Raw genomic sequence first — 17,370 nt, 5'->3', positions numbered from 1 at the left:
GTTTCCAACCGTTTTGGTTGTCACATAAATACTTCAACAAATATGTAAATATTCAAAGTATGTGATTGATATGGGTTTTATATCAATTCCATATGCTAATAGTTAAACCTTCTCAAGCTTTGGCACTGCTATTTGTCAATAAGAGAGTGACGTCATACCTGCTTTGCTCATAATAAAAGGGATTGTTGAAAAATCATTTCTAGTTTGAGGTAAAACCACTCTTGTCCAATGGACCCTCCTCTCCAGGAGTTCCCTGATGTCCCTGATGACACAGGGGGATGTCACCCAAGACAGTCCCACAGTTGTCTTGTCTTGGAATTTTCCAGAGGCTTGATGCCTCTCATCCATCGCCTCTGGCCTGCAACAAAGGGACTTTTTAACCACCGAGGGAACTTTATCCCTGGAGGATTGAAAGCTCACCATGAAGTTTCCAGAGTCTTCTTCATTGTAAGGCATGTTGGAAGGATTAAGGAGGTCTTCAAAGTATTTCTTTCAAAGACTAATAACATCCTGAGTTGAGGTCAGCCATATCCCATCCCCAACATACACAATGTTGATGTGCTCCTACACACTCCTGAGCCAACGGATGGTAGACCAGATTCTCCTTGAAGCTGTGCAGAAGTGGTTCCTCCCCTCCCATGCCCAAGGGCATTACCACCATGTCAGGCACTGACCACCTTGTGGGCACAATACAGGTTTGCCACCTCAACAGTGGAGGCAGGGAACATGGCCCACTCAATGTTCAGGGATGCTGGATGAACAGAAGTTGCCTCCATGACCAACCATGACGGAGGGACCTCAGTATCATTGTAACAACCCCAACAATTGAAGTTCCTCACATTTGTTGCCCAATAGTCATACAAGAGGTTAGGTAGGTCCATTCCACCTAAAAGTCTTGGGGCCTCTTCAACACTTGATTGCACAACATAGGAGGATTTTTATACCAAACAGAATCCAAGGTAAGACTATATTATAATCTATTAGACTACATTTAAAATAAAAAGGAAGAGGAATTCAGATTGGTATGCACTGAAATAAATGTAAAGAAACATTTATCTTAATAGTAGTCCTAGCAGCCACAGAGATATTTTGTAAGGACAAATACTTAAAATCAAATTTAATTTGTGTATGAACAACATTGACTAATGTATAGACATAGACGTTTTAGATGTTAAATGGTAGATTGCTAAATGGATATTTCTTGCCCCCTTTTTAGCAGGAAAGACTTGTATCTAGAAATTATGTCAAAAGCATTCCAGACTAAAAGGGTTGCAGAGATAGAACATGCTAGGTCAGACAAAATCAGCAGACAATCGTCTGCAAACGCAGACAGCTATGAGATTCCTGGATATGCCACACTTATTGGGATGAGAACACGCTTTTTCAGCATGTGAGCTACTTACAAAATGATCAAGTCAAAATGATCTATCTACTTTAAAAATGCAAAACATATATGTATTTTTAAATATATTGACAATTTACTTATATGTACAATAGATGTTGGTGTACCTTGCATAACTGCATGAACCCACTTTGCACAATACAACTCTATATATATATTTTTGTCTCTACCTCACTCTGACTTGCTCTGAATGGAATAGGCCAGGGATGCATAGTCCAGACAGCAGGTGCTGGTAGCCAGCCTCAAGCACACTTCTAAATGATCATCAGGCATGGTGGAACTTGGGCTTAATGAGCTTCATGTGGGAAAAGACTGACTCGCATAAATAAGTGGAGCTGAATGCAGTCAAGGAGGTAGCACATTTCCTGATGTTAAGTTCCAGAACTGTCCGTGAGCTCTGGACGTCAGCTGAATGTCTGCTTACAATGTCATCCTTCACTGAAGAAACAGTGTTGCAATTTTTGATGTGAGTGAAGCAGTCTCAGCCTGTTTCTGAATAAAGGTAGCACACAAATGTAGCGCTTGGCTACAAAATCTTGGAAGCGTTTGTCAAAATCCGACAGGCAAATGTCAAGCAGCTTTGCGTAGCGTGCACTGTCAAGCTGCACATATGACTTTCCTTGCATCTCCAGCTCTGATGTGAGGTTCTGGAAGGTTTCCAAATCATGGCACTGGAACTTTGATGAGAAAAGTTGAATTCTTCATTTCTAAGCCATCTCACATCAGTGTGGTACAACAACCCAGAGTGGTGGCAGTCATCCTTCTCCAGATGCACACAGAATAGCTGTCTTTGAAGAGAGCCTGCGCAAATATAACAGGCGACCTTTGTTGCCACATCCGTATTCTCTTTCATGATTAGAATTTTTGCTCATGACACTTGTTGCTGTATACTGCAGTGATTATTAAGGACGAGTGAGAAAGCATCATCCTCCCTGCACTTGGTAATGAATTCAGTCAAGCAGCCAACCATGGTGGGCGCCCGGTCCGTGGTGATGGACACCAATTTTGCACGGTGGCAGCTGGGTTTTCTTGATATAGACTGAAAGATGTCTTCTCCTTGTGTGCGTTCTTTCATGGGCAGCACTGTTAACAGCTCCTCTTTTGCAGTCATATCCAAAAATGCCATCATTAGCTTGGTAGAGTTTTGCAGCACTGGGAGGATTTAGCACTGGACGATAATAAGTAGGATCGTGTCATGTGATCTACCTGCACTATATTTGTGATCGACAGGTAGATTGTAATCAACATATTGGGCATAACTGCCATAGAGTGACAGATAAAGGCTCCCTTACAAAAAACTAAACAGGGCTCAGTGGGCATCTCTTCCTTGTAGAGTGTAATAAGTGATAATTACTTTGTTAGAACAGATGGTATTTATTCAATGACCTGTGGCGATGCATAAAATACAATTTACCTGCAACTTTTTCCCAAATTTGAAAACTAATATTGCCATTCCACCCTGTCAAATACGATATCTGCAACTGCCAGTAAGGCATCTAACAGGGAGGTTGATGAAAGAAACCTCATTAAATCTCTTCTGAAGATAAAGATAAAAGTGTCTAACTCTAACTTAAAACACTTATTTGATGTGGAAAATTAGGAATGCATACAAGGCTGTTTCTAGGTGCCTATCTAGCAAGTTACACAATCATATGATGATATGAGCCGCACTGGAATGGCTCTTTATCCTTGCTTCACAGTAGGGGAATTCATCTCAGGGTTGGAGGGAGTATGTGGGACTTGAAGAACTCCATAAACATCTTTGACAGGTGCAGGGCCATTTGCTTCCAAAAATGTCTTAAAGTGTAGCTAAAAGCAACGATTTGGCCTCAAGCTCGACTGCCCTAATAGGACATTCCGGTTCTTTGGCCAAGGTCTGATGGGAACTATGGGCAGTGGTAGCTCAGTCTGCTGGGAACTATGGGCAGTGGTAGCTCAGTCTGCTGGGAACTATGGGCAATGGTAGCTCAGTCTGCTGGGAACTATGGGCAGTGGTAGCTCAGTCTGCTGGGAACTATGGGCAGTGGTAACTCAGTCTGCTGGGAACTATGGGCAGTGGTAGCTCAGTCTGCTGGGAACTATGGGCAGTGGTAGCTCAGTCTGCTGGGAACTATGGGCAGTGGTAGCTCAGTCTGCTGGGAACTATGGGCAGTGGTAGGTAGCTCAGTCTGCTGGGAACTATGGGCAGTGGTAGCTCAGTCTGCTGGGAACTGGGCTGAGAAGTGGAGGCTTCACAGCACTGTCGAGGTCCCCTTGAGGAAGGTCCAGAACACACAAATGCTCATAGAGGGCCATACGATGAACTGGCGACTCACCCGGACCCTGCCTTCACCCATCGTGTACCCTCCATGTGACCCCAAAAGGGATAAAGTGGTTCAGAAGACAAGACAAGGTTGAAAGGTGAACTCAGTTTGGATCTCTGTGAAGATCATGTTTATTTTCTTGTATTGGTCCAGTGAAGTCTGTCCAAATACAATTATTTTTTTTAATTTAAAAAATCTTTAAAGAGAACTGTGTAAATTAGGATTATTAAAATACCTCATTACACTTAATCAATCAGATAAAATCATGTTCACAAAGACTTACAGGGATTAACTGCATTTTAGGAGCATCCCGATGGACACAGTGGCCAGGTTGTGCACCCACCCAGTCCCACCTTTGATGAAATGTATCCACACGTCCTGTAACCACAACAGCTGGGATGTTCCTCTTGTTTGCCTCCTGCAGATTTCTGTTTCATTTCCTGTTGCATGTGGACCATTTTGAGGGACTGCAAATATGAATGTTTGCCCAACTCTTTATTAAAGCAGGAATATTGGCATATTACAAGTGGGATGATTAAAATCTGCCCAAAGACGGAGCCATTAAGGATGAAGGTGGCACAAACACACCAGCTCAGCGGTTGAAACTCTGTGTTATTGTCAAATGTTGGTGACCAACGTTTAAAAAAACAACTCCCCTGCAAAGGGACTACAATGAGCCGTAAAATAGTTTTAAAGGCCATTGCTCCCTTTTTATGTTATTCAGGGGCAACATTGAGTTAAATGATCTGTGTGTGCATGAGCATATAGATACACGTGCACTTGGCTTCGATTATTCGCTTTCTGTCTCAATGATTACAGAATAAAAGCATGTGATGACCTCAATCTTACTGTAAACCATTGTACTTTTGTACAATTTACATTTTATGCTTATTACATTAATTACACGCAACAGAAATTCCTTACATGTTCCATGGGGGTGCACCGAAGCTTTGTGGTCAGATGCATTATGCTTGTGTTCCACAGTCCACACTCAGAAAACGTGTCCCCTTGGACGTAGCTGGACGGCTAGTCTCACCCTTGGGTGCCTAACTGGTGCTCGGATCACGTGACCCTGTCCCCTGATGAGGGCAGGTGTTTGACCGCCTCCCTTTTACCTGCTCCCTCCTGGTCTCTCCATACCGCTGCTACGCTTCATATATGCTGCTCTGCCTTCTACCTCCCGGCTATTTTGCTGCTCTGTGCTGTTATGCTGCTCTGCGCTTTCGATTCAATCCCACCACCCCCCCAGCATCCTCCCGTGGGCTCTTTATTTCTTCCGCTACCAAATTCATTCCCTGTCACGTCCAAGCTGACTATTATCAAGGAATGAATATGTTGGGACAGAGCCTGCTTCTATGCTAAATTGATGCTCTGCAATTTGGTAGAAAACTATCGACGCAGTAAAGTGGTTTAATCCAGACTGATATTGTGTTATGCTTTTTTGTGCATGGTGGAAATGGAATTGTCTATAAAATGTCAAATAAGTCTGATAATACCATAGAATCGGGCCTCAAAAACAGGCCTGAGGCCATTGAGAGGAATATAAAATCATTCCCCTTTGAGAACAGAGGAAACATACGTGTGTGTGTGTGTGAGTGTGTATGTGTATGAGTGCATGTGTGAGCGCGTTGTTTTAGCAATTTCCTCTGCGCTCCCTTCTCCTGACTGCTGGCCAAATTGTGAGTCGCCTGTGTTGCTTTATCGCTGCACATCTATATTAAACAGAGCTGCACCTCCAGCTTATATCTCCAACTCTGTATATGTCATTTCACCCTCTCACTATCAGGTGTCTATCAGGACCTCTGGCTCCTTTCATTTCTCTCTACCTCCCCCCACCCCCAGGTCTCATCCTGTATTGTTTTTTCCCCGTCATGTGTCCTGTTAGGCTGGACCAACACAGTTGTTTGCGTGTGTGTCCCTACTGTCTTCTTGCGATGCTTTTATTTTGAAATGCCTCACTGACGCTGTTATAGCTTTACAAGCATCCTGATACTTCTTTGGATCCGGTTATTTTTCAGACAGCCTGTGTGTTTAACATATCTTTCAACTCTCTCCCTCCGACTTGCCCTCAAATCCCAATTTGCATATTTTTTTTAATGGATATCCCACTCTGTGTGTGTGTGTCGGGGGATTGACACAAAATTCCTGGCATTTACTTCTCTGACTTGTTGATTTGTCCTTTACGTTTCGCACCATCTCCGTCTTTCCAGCCTCTCTGCTGATATCCTGATACTGCGGCTGCTTCTGTAGAACAGGAAATGAAAGTGTTTCCCCCCAATCTGTCACTCTGGCCTTTTATCACACAGAAACCTGGAGCCCCAGCAGTGGCTGTTTCTCACTTCTATAATGAACTCATTTTGCATGACAGAATACCATCTTATCTCCACGGAGTAGGCCGCTCACACGCCGCCCATCTTCTGTCTCTGGCTCCTCCTGCCTGCTCAGTTCATATTACTGTTACCAAGATACACCGGGAGCTCCGAGAGCCGTTGTCCTCTCATTACAGGAGAGGAGAAGATAAAGTCAAAAGGGATGGCATTCGCGCTCGTTATCCGCGTCTTCTTTCAGTCATGTCACATGACCAGCATTAACATGTTTACACCAGCCATCCCTTATTCATCAGCCGTTAACAGAGGTTAATGAATGTGCAGTGGTATAATTGTGGGGCTTATGAGTTGCTTTCATCCAGCTTTGACTAATACTTTAAATGGTCTGCATCAGCCAATATGTATGAATCTATTAAAATATATCATTACCATAGATGATGGACATGTTTTAGAGGGGTATCAACTCCAGATGAGGCTTTGTCCCTTTCCACTGCATCAACGTCACCTTTGACCCGCTCTGTAGTTGCGTATCCTGCTACAAAAGAATGCAGAGAAAAGGTGGGTTGAGACAATAATGCAGTGGAAACATGGTGTCAGACCTCATCCACCTCTCAGAGGCTGAGGAAGGCGGCTCAGTGGGAGCCAAACAGGAAAGGCCTCCGGTCTTTTCCAGTTGTTTGGACCTGTCCTGCAGCACAACACGCCTGGAGCGAAGCCAACATGCCGAGGGGGTCGCCCACACCCATCAGCAGCATCAACACAGATGCAGAGTGTGGACATTTCTTTTTCCAACTACGCGGGATAGAAAACTGGGATTACAGGATTAAAGTGGGGGACTGAAGAAGTCCTGCTATATCTGCCTTAAATGAGGAACAAAAGCAATGAGACAAATGATCTCGAAACAACCTTTGCGTGGTTATTTCCTCATACGGCTCATCCTCTGGTCACATGACCACATGCCCACTAATCTTATCAGGAGCAGGTAATTAAGTATCTGTTATTGTTATTCCCCTTAACAGTTCCTTATTGTGCATCCCTGGGAAACTCTTCACCCATTTCAGATCTATTGTCTGTTAATTGTAACCACGCAAATTATTTTGTAAATTGGCATTATATGGATGAAGTGAACTGAGAGATAGCTTTGCCATGTGTAGGATTTACCATCAGTTAAGATACAAGTTACAAATTTGGAGAAAGAAGTGTTTCAATTATTTTCTGTCAACGAAGAGTGACGTCACAAACACTTATGTCATCTATTATTGGTACAGAACTGATAATCAATCAGGAATCCCCCCCAATACATATGTGTGTGTGTGTGTGTGTGTTTGTTGCGAATGTAAGAATAAAAAGAAATATTTAAATAAATGAACCATTGTACTGAATCGATGTATTATTAATTGATTCTGTAATTCATAAAATAGATTGGAATGATGCATGTGGTTGTTTGACCTTAACATTTTTTTTTAAAAAGCTATTTAATTTTAAACTAAATGTGATTTTAAGAATTTAAAGCAAACTCCTCTTGGCCTGGTGTCCTGAGAGTAATTAGTCAATAGTCGAATATTGTCCAGCATATTGCTCCAGTTCAATGTCCTTTTTCATCTTGTTCGTGGCATTTGCGGTGCAGTCAGCCTGGAATTAATGGACTTCCATTAATGTAATAATAAACTTTTCTTTTAGTTTGAGTTAATTTTAGTTCATATTTTTAAACGCATTTCATCTTAATTTTCAACCTCACGCAGTCGCTGAACGTCATCAGATTAGACTCTGCTGCCATCTCCCGACAGAATGTGGAACTACACGTTAGAACCCTTTGTTGCCCTCACTCAGGATCAAACAATCCAGATTATTTCCTTTTATGTCAGGCGTTTTACCACTACTGCGTGTTTAGTAACCTATCACGAAGGTGTAACAGATAGCCTGCCACATTTACCCTCCGGTTAATGTGAGTCGTGGCTTTGGAATTGATTATCAATAGAAAAAAATAATGTATGGGGTAACGGATGATGAATGGTTGCCAGATCTTTTGGCCATGAGGATAAAGTGTAGTCCTCAACAATGAACAGTAAATATTCTATGCAATTCCATCAATATTACCTTTGCTGTATGTCAAATTTTATTTGTATAGCACCAGTCCACAACAGTCATCTCAAAAGACTTGACAGATAAAGCAGGTCCAAAAATAAAAGAAAAGGGTTTTTAATCGCCCCAGGGGGGCTAGAGTGATAAACACACAAATGCCTATTGGTAATACACAGTTTTTTCTAAGCTGGAATGAAAAAGGATTGTTTTGAGAACAGGTTTCCTTGCAAATATTCATACATCCACAATGAGTAAACTTGAAGTAGAAAAGCCCTGAACCGTGAACCAAACCCAGAACCTTGTAGCTATGAGGTGATTGTGCTAATCAGGGCGCCGCTGACCCATCTGCAGGTACAATTGTAAAACCTTCAAATCAACACTTGGTTCCCATTTTTAAAAGAACCATGGAGGCAAAATAATATAAAACATCATCATATTATAACAAAATCCCAGCTTTTCCCAGAAAGGAGTTAATTATTGTGTTAAATGTAGGCCTTTATGATGTATAAACTCCTTTTCTACCATAAGACATCCTGTAACATTTCTGAATTCAACATCGGTTACTGTGTGTAATAATAGAACAAGCATTGGGTGAAAAAGTGCAGTTGTAAAGGGCTGTAAATGCATCGCTGGACTGGCAGAATCCTGGACCCTGGGCCGTTCTAGAACGCCAAATTAAAGGCCAGATTTACGTTCTCCATGACAAAGACGACTCAAAGTCATTTAATGATCTCTCATCTCATATTTGATGACTCTGACTCGGCCGTAAATTGAGAGACATTTTCTAACTGACCTGATTTCAATGTGACGTACGCTCTCAAAATGAAGTGTTGCTAAACGAAACTGGTTTTGTTGTCTCAAAATTTGTCTCAAAAATGTTAAGATTGCTGCCAACGGTTCATGTTGTCGACGTCCAGCGGAGACTGGCAGCAGGAAGCCCACGCCAATGCTAAACCATGCTAACATATTGCATATGACTACGTTCACACGTTACATCTCCGTTTATGTGTAATTATACAGACAGTGTGTTGCATTGGGAAAAACAAGCTTGTTCCTTTGTACACAAGCACACCCCTGTACCCTCACGCGTGGGTCATCTCGAATGCCTTCGCAGCTCAGAACACGTGTGCTTCTGCCTCATGACAGGCTCAAACGAGATCTACCCTGAGTTTATTTTGTGCCCAAACTAAGTCACACAGAAAAAAGGTGATCACAACCACAAGCACAACCACGGTACACCTGGATTGGGTGCAAACCAAATCCAACGCTCTTCTTTAATTATCATTTTTATAATCACGAATAGCAACAAGTAGCAAGATGGTTAGCACACGTTCAACTTGACGAGACCTAGAATCACCTGCCGCCTTCACACAGGTTATTTGCCGTGATCACGTGAAACCCAAATGAGTCCGCGGGAGCAGGGACGGACAGACGGCGGTTAACAGGCTCCTCGGACCGTGACTGACCCCTGTATGAAGAGCTGGTTTTGAACAAAAAACATGTACGTGTTGGACATCTAATGCCTCCGATGAAACCACAAGGTGCAGTTAGTCCACCTCCACAACTAAACGGCGTTCATCTACCCTCGCGCTCTTCATCAGTGAGGGTCACTGGGCGTCTCCCTGAAGCCACGGGACAGAAAAAGGAGGTTCTTTTATTGCAAACCACAAAGATTGTGTCATTTTTCCAGCCACTTCTAAGAAGCCGGATTTACTTTTGCTCTGGCTTCAGGGCCCCTAGTGGGCCCCCCATGTCCGTTCCTGGGTTGGCGACAGCTGGAGGAATTACTCGAGATGTCCCTCCTTGTGTGGCTGCTGAAGCTCCGTCCCTTCTTGCTCTCTGGCTGACATCTCCATGGCGATGCGCAGTTTCTTATTGTAACTGCAGGTGGATGGCCTCTTCTTAAAGGGACTGGAGAGAAGGGTGCTCGGGGGGCTGGACTTGTCCTGCGAAGTCCTGGGGGTGGGAAAAGAAAGGAGAAAATGCTTTTAGGTTGCAGGTTACCTCCCTTCCCTTATCGAAGTGGGCAATGTGCAAATGGCAGGAAACACAAAGCGGAATGTTTAACCTTTCTAGCTGGCATGGATTGCACGGGAAGGGGTGCGTCCCTGGTTTGCTGTTGGTCAGCGCCTCCCAGATGGTCACCTGGCCGGAGGAGATAACGGGGTGGGTGTACAAACCATCCAAGCAAAACAAGAGGTTCTTCTACAGGCTGCAGCAGTAAACCCGTGCACCCCCTAATGGTTCCAATGGTTCATATTTACTCTCTAATTTAAAAAAAAACAATGATTTTTTTCTTTTCGTTAGTCTTGCCTGAGCATTTAGTCACAACAGGGAAATTAGGCAACAGAAATATTCTGTCTGACGCTGGATTCACAAACTTTCCGATGTTATCTTTCATTTGGAAGGTCAACTACAACCATTACCCTTGTAATTCTGGGTCAAAAACCTGTTCTGATTAAGCGGATTCCCTCCCCCCTCCCGGGCGTTTAACAGGGTAAATAGACACACACCAAACATGTGAAAGTCACACAGCTCACACAACCTCCAAACTCACACAATATTTGTTTTCTCCAAACTGTTTTACTGTGATTTTTCAAGAACAAGACATAAAGTACCGTCGTACTAACCCTAAGGGGTCTCTACATCAGGGGTCTCCTCTAAACCTAATCCTGCCCGCCCACCCAGACCTGAAGTTTAAGCAAGCAAAGGGGTCAGAGAGGTGGGTGAGTTTCCAGCCTGGGAATTACCAACACACCTAACCCCCAACCCTAATCCCAAACCCAACTCTAACCCTAACCCCAACCTCAATCCTAACCCCCAACCCTAAACCCCAACCCCTATTTTAACCCAAATGCTAACCCTAACCCTTACCCTAAATCTTTGCCAAGCAGTCATAAATTGGAACAGATCACATGTTACAGGTGAATCCCTGTAATGGATCGTGTGGTGCTCTTAAATTGGATCCAGCCGTGATGGATACATATGTGGAAAAGGATCCAGTTCAAAGCAGCTGTTCATTGCTGATCTGTCAGCTCCATAGATAGTGTGTGTGTGTGCGTGTGTGTGTGTGTGGGGGGGGGGGGGGGCGGGTGACAACTGGAAGTTGGACAACCTTGAAAGGTACTTTCATTTCTAAATTGCATTTTTGGATCTAGTTGAAGGATACTTACTTACTGGGCAGACATTTCTTCACCTTAAGCACCTAAAATCTATCATTCAGACAAGGTTTGGACAGACACCGTTGCCTCGATAGGAAAAGAGTTTCAGAATCGTTCAAGCGCTAAACTACTGTTGAAAGCATACGTGTTACTGTCTATGACCCATAGGTCTGATACATATGTGTCTATGACAATGGCTCCATTTCTCTCCAGACCTCATTAACCTTTCTTGTGTCATCTGGGGCTTTTAATCCGGCTGTGGGGACCCCTGCTGTGTGTGTTCCCTTGCTGCTCTGCCTCCACAACGAACACACGGTTATTGATGGGAGGCGTGTCCTGAGACCTTCTGTGCTTCTGGACTCAAACTGCGAGAGGGGCGATTTTTCAGTGATTCCTCACTGTAATAAATCTGAGTCAGACTAAAATAAACACACACACACACAGACACACACACACACACACGCGTCCTTGTACTTCTACCTTTACGAAGACTTTCATAGACATACTGGATTCTCCAGCTCCTTACCATAACCCAACCATCCCAACTAAACCTGACCCAAACCTTAACCTTATACCCACATCTTAACCCTCAAGCTGTCCTTTGAAGTTGTGAATTAAAGGCCTATATCTAACCTTTGTTTTGTCCCTAAAATTCTTGAGAAGGTGGTGGTGACTCGGTTACTGGAGCACCTTCAGCAGAACAGATTGAGATGTCTCGGGCAGGTTTTAGAGCTCACCACAGCACAGAAACAGCACTCATTAAAGTTCCTTGTGATCTTCTTATAACTTATAACTGTTATTGGGTTTAGAAGGACAGCACTAGGCTGGTTCAGATAGATACCTTTCTCAGATAGATACCAGTTTGCTCGGGTTCATGACGTTGCCTCTTCAATCATGGCGTTCCACAAGGTTCTGTATTTGGACCAACTGTTTTCACTTTGTACCTGATTCCCTTAGGAAACCTTATTTAGCAGACTGGATGAGATGCTGATGACATTCATCTATATTTATCCATGAAACCATAGGAGACAGAGCAGTTAGTGAAGGACCGGGCTTGTCTCAAAGACATAAAATTTGGGTATACCTCAAATTTTCTTCTCCTCAATTTGGACAAAAAAAACCAGACACTGGAATACAACTAAACCCACAAGTCAAGCAAGAATTCCACCTACAAAGTTGTCAGTGATGCTCCTGTAGGCATCAACGTCAAAGCGACTGAACACTTCCAAAAAGTTAAAATTTATGAGTATGAATATTAAATATTTGGTCTTTGTACTAAGCAGCATTTGCAGGTCGTCCAGCTTCCCCTCACTGTCGAAACACTGTGCAGTTCTGGGACAGGTGAAGCTCCTCAAAATTGAACCGTAGGTGTGAATGTGCTTGTCAATTGTTGGTTGTTTGTGTATGTTGGCCCTGGGATCGGCTTCAGCCCCAAAGTAATATGAAGTCAATGCTTAAACTATGATGTCAGTGTGATATTTCTTTGTAGGGAGTAGATAATGTCTGAGGAGCGCCAGAGTTAACCCACCTGGTCATGTTCCGAGCCAGCCTCCAGCAGACTCTGCTGAATAGCAAACTGCAGCAGGTCTTCCTCATCCTCCCTCAGGGTGTCTCTTTGTTTGCTTCCCAACACTGTGTATCCAGGCGGGACCTCAAACACACATGAGGGAATCACCCCTGATCGGCATGACGCTGCAGCACACAGGGGCAAAGTAAAGGCCAGGAGATGGGATTATTATGGGATTATTATCCATATACGGAGGTCACAGAAGAGTCAAAGAAAAACCTCTTGAATCAAAGTTTTGGCTGGTAGATTTGGATGTTTAAACCGAGGATATCTCTGTGTTATATAACATTTCCAGATATTCTCTCTCAGTAATCGCAAAATTGAGTAAATCAAAAATTCTACCTCAAATTCTATCTTAAATTATGTTTCAAAGCACCCGCGCGTTGCCGGCTGATACATCTTAAATAACGCTTTAGAATATAATGGTCCTCTGTTTATAACATTTATGTCATGCTCTTACTGGTGGAGCTGGAGACACTGGAGGAGTCGCTGCCTGGCGATGGGAGGTTCGTCCCCATGGTGTCCCTCTCTTCATCCTCCTCCACCCCCACATCGTTGTCAGCACACAGGCCCAACATGTCATCACAGCCGTTCAGGTTGTTGAAGGTGATCCTGGCATTCAGGATGTGGTAGAGAGGGATCTCTGCAGAGGAGATTAACGACGCATATCTGCACTTTACTCACAATTTCCCTGTCCTCCTCGATTGTTTTGGTGTTTACCCAATCTTCAATCTACACCCCAGCCCCATCGATTTTATTGATGGATTTTGTTTTTGGTTCTTTTACCGATTTTGACAGGAAAGCCTGGAGGCAAGCGCAAAGTGATGAAGTCGCGCAGCTTAGCAAACAAGGCATTGGAGATGGCCATAAGGTCAATGATGGGGGCCACTTGTTCTGCCAAGGAGAGGGGATGGGACTCACACAACCAGAGTTTGGCTTTAAACCTGGAAACACATGCAGTAGTCAAACACTGCAATATATCGAGTGTTATATTTTCAGTGGCTCCATAATTAACACAATAAGAGGCTGTGAAACATCAAACACGCTGCACATTTTGTCCTACAACAAAGAACTGGAAGTGGAAAAGAGATTTAAAACGACAAAACGTCACAAATTCAGACAGCATGGCTGGACTGTCTGAGTGTGATAATTGTCTTCTTTGTTGTCCCCCCCGCCCAACGCCTCTCTCTCTGTCACCTCTGAGTCTTTGTGGTGAGCTGACACGGATGGCCGATGTCTCTGAGAGTCGGCGAGGAGCTGGACTTGAAGTATTCTTCGGCTGTGAGTGTTGCAGGATTGGTCACGGCCGGACAGGACATCTCAGTCATTAGTGCCTAGAGAAAGTGAGTTGGATTTTTAAAAATATCAATATTGTTGTTCCAGGAGAGTATATTTCATTGCAGAACACATAAAACCGTGTTTTAGAGTGTAAAATACTCTAACCCCCAGGTCAAAAGATCCTTACTGCGTATCCATCCTATAAACATTTTACAGTGTTAATAATTGTTACAGTGCTGCTCATGACTGCTCTGCTTAATTACTTCTGGCTCGGATTATGACACAACCAGGACAGATGAAACACCTCAAACATTGGGTCTCGAATTCATCATTTCAATGCTAATAGAGAAAAGAAAATCCCCACGATAGAAAAGAACACGTGCCCCATTGTTAGGTCCGATGTGTTGCTCGGCGATGCCGAAGAAGTTCTGCAGCGGAGTCTTTCCCCCTGTTTAGACACACAGAGCAAGTGGGGTGCTGCTGTTAGCTTAAGTTCATTAAAGAACTACCGTACGTCACTATAGCATGTTTGATATATGTTACATTTCTCTGCTGTAATTCAAGGCTGCATTACTGATGGTGGCATCCCACAAGATTTTGTGCTTGGACCACTGTGATTTATGTTTACAAGGAGACACATGTATTGGTTTATGACACAAGTGTCCATTATTTTGGCCTTTTCACCGCAAACAAAGGGGCACATCAACTATATCAGCCGAACATCTGGAGAAAACAGAGCAGCCTGATAGCTAACAGCTTTCACCTTTACCTTTGGTCTTGTTCTTGTTCTGGTCAGACAGATGGCTGGTTCTTGTCTTGGTGATCAGCTCCACATTAGATGCTGCATAAACCTGAAAAATAAATCCAAAATAGTAAATGAATGTGCTCTGATGAGATAAAATTACTTTAATTGTGTGTATTTACCAGCAGATATCAATAAGGATACATTCGGATAGTTCTCTGTACAATATTTAATAAATAATCAGATATCATTGTTAAAACCCTAAATCTTTATACATTTAAAGACACTTTCGACTATTTACCTTTGCTTCATACCCATTAACAATCTCAGTCTTCTCACTCCTCCAGCCCAATATTCCTGTCTTATTTCTGCAACATATAACATATTTCATATGAGTTTCTCATACAGCCACATCCACACAGTCAGAAAGTCAAGGTAGTCAAAAGTAGAAGGCAGCTGTGTGACCTTTTGAGACTTTTTACCTTTCATCTGAAAAGCTTTTTCAGCTCTGAAAGGATGATGGAATTCCCAGGTTTTCAGCTTTTTGACCTCCAGCAGATTTGACACTTTGAATGTGCATAAATAAGATGGACAACTCTGATTTGCACCATGCGGCCTCACGTATCTGTTGCTGTAAATTATTCATTATTACGCTGGTGTCACTTAGTGCCACATGCACAACCTATAAAAGTCCTATAACCTATAAAAGTAGAAAGCCACGTTCTGAACTCCTTTAGAGGAGCAGCAACAACCCATTTGTCTCGTTATGTGGGTGACGCTTTCACCCAAACACATCTTTGCAATGGACACCCCCCACTTACGCCCACCGCATTTAAAACCTTTTGATATCCTTGACACCAAGGCTAAAGTGTGTATCAGGTGTGTATTGGTTTTTGTCTCCTATTTGTGCATCTTCAAAGTATCAACTCCACAAGAGGTTCAAAATATGGGACTAGGCATTACACATAAGAATGTGTGGAACTTGACAACACTTTGAAATGCGAAACATCTACTAGGAAACTTTAGGGATTTTAGACTTTCAGGTGTCTTGATCATTTTTTATTCATAGTTTTTGGCTCTTCCTTGGCTTGCCCATGACCACAGCTTCAGATGTGGTGTAGCTCCAACACAAAGGTAACCTTTCAAGTGAGGCCCAGTGTTGTAGGTAGATTTAATAATAGAAAACCACAATATGCATTATGCTATGCATTTTAAATAGACAGAGGCAGTTCTCCAGGCTTCTCTAGGCCATTTGGTTATCCAGGAACTAAACTAAACTCACACCTGCGCAAGTGTGTAGTCAGGGCCCGAGTATGGAGGAGGTCCAGCCAGGACTGCACTGGGATTGTAATGTATTATTGTTTGCAGGGATTAAAGGTTTCTCGCATCTTTATTGGCATCTGACAGCCGTCACTTATCTTTCTGAGCATGCTTGCACGTTTAAGACGACCCTGACCTCTCAAAGGCGATGTTCCGAGTATCCAGCTGAGTGGTTACCACAGGTGCGGACAACCTTGCCGCTACCTGTTCCTCACTGGGCTGCATCATCCCCAGAAAGCCCAAACTGCTGGCAGCACCACCGTTGGTGTCACGATTCCCACAGCCATGCGAGAGAGATGCGAGAGATGAGATGCTCAAGGTCTCGCAGAAGACCAGCTCTCTGTCATGGTCAACCTCCATCACCTCGGCAGTGGAGTCTGAGGGACAAGAGGGAAAGTGACCTTTCAATGATCATGTTGGAATTAGGAATGGGAAGTTAATTAATCGTCAACGAAGCGGTGGGATGTCGACAAAGCTGAGGAATAAAGGAGAGAGAGGAGGGAGAGAGAGGGATCAATCTATGGAGATAGCAGATGGTGCAGAGAAAACAAGAGGGACACACAATTGTGAAGGATGATGGGAGATCTGAAGGAGATCTGAAGGAAACCCTTCTGCCAGCAGCTTTACCAAAAGACTATAAACAAGGAAAGCAGCTTTAGCTAAGGGTAAGAAAAGCGATCTACAAGCCTCTCAAGCTCAGTCAGACAGAAGTTCTGGTTTTGTATGAGTTAATCATAATCTATATAATCTATTATAATGAGGTCTTTGTCTCACCAAGACATAAAACAATGTAAATACTGAACAATGCGCTCCTCAAATAAACAAATAAGACCGGATAAAGCACACAATTGAGTGAATAATCACTTGTACAATGTTTGACCTCTAACCTTTTCCTCTGAAAATGAAGCTCCGATTTCCTCTCTGCCAGGTCATTTGTTCAAAGCCCATCAGGGTGGTGTCAACACGGAGACACTGGCCACTCTTCCAAACCCTGCAGGTGTCACTGGGGCAGATGCGAGACACCAAGGGCACTGAGGGCAAACAGGCACAAACGTTTAACAAAGCCACATCTAATGATATATACGGTTCAGGACAAAATAGAGGGATTTTAAAACTACCGGTGCATGAAAGATTGTGGGCCTGTGTGCAGTCAAATCAGTCATAAGAGTCTAGTTAATCATAGCTGCA

The 17,370-nt window shown here is 43.3% G+C and overlaps 1 protein-coding gene across 2 annotated transcripts in view; it reads right to left on the bottom strand.

Annotated features, from left to right (window-relative positions):
• Window positions 1-8,125: 8,125 nt before the first annotated feature.
• The window catches only part of ankrd13b (ankyrin repeat domain 13B), a 17,842-nt gene continuing 8,597 nt past the window's right edge, over window positions 8,126-17,370 (bottom strand). The window contains exons 6-17 of one of the 2 annotated variants that reach the window (XR_008952911.1): window positions 17,070-17,213; window positions 16,319-16,559; window positions 15,164-15,230; window positions 14,890-14,971; window positions 14,504-14,568; window positions 14,040-14,176; window positions 13,629-13,786; window positions 13,303-13,485; window positions 12,804-12,967; window positions 10,183-10,259; window positions 9,829-10,070; window positions 8,126-9,736 (exon numbers count right to left, since the gene is read on the bottom strand). Coding sequence is in view for 1 of the 2 variants with exons in the window: in XM_057048640.1 (XP_056904620.1) it covers window positions 9,899-10,070; window positions 10,183-10,259; window positions 12,804-12,967; window positions 13,303-13,485; window positions 13,629-13,786; window positions 14,040-14,176; window positions 14,504-14,568; window positions 14,890-14,971; window positions 15,164-15,230; window positions 16,319-16,559; window positions 17,070-17,213 (1,490 nt within the window). In the remaining variant the exon portion in view is untranslated. Of the gene's footprint in view, window positions 10,071-10,182; window positions 10,260-12,803; window positions 12,968-13,302; window positions 13,486-13,628; window positions 13,787-14,039; window positions 14,177-14,503; window positions 14,569-14,889; window positions 14,972-15,163; window positions 15,231-16,318; window positions 16,560-17,069; window positions 17,214-17,370 lie in introns of both variants that reach the window. The other variant, XM_057048640.1, reaches the window with a different exon arrangement.

Source organism: Takifugu flavidus, chromosome 12 (assembly GCF_003711565.1).
Source record: "Takifugu flavidus isolate HTHZ2018 chromosome 12, ASM371156v2, whole genome shotgun sequence".
Classification (NCBI taxonomy): domain Eukaryota; kingdom Metazoa; phylum Chordata; class Actinopteri; order Tetraodontiformes; family Tetraodontidae; genus Takifugu; species Takifugu flavidus.
Note: the sequence above shows the minus strand (reverse complement) of the source record. Positions and strands in the feature narration are given on the sequence as shown.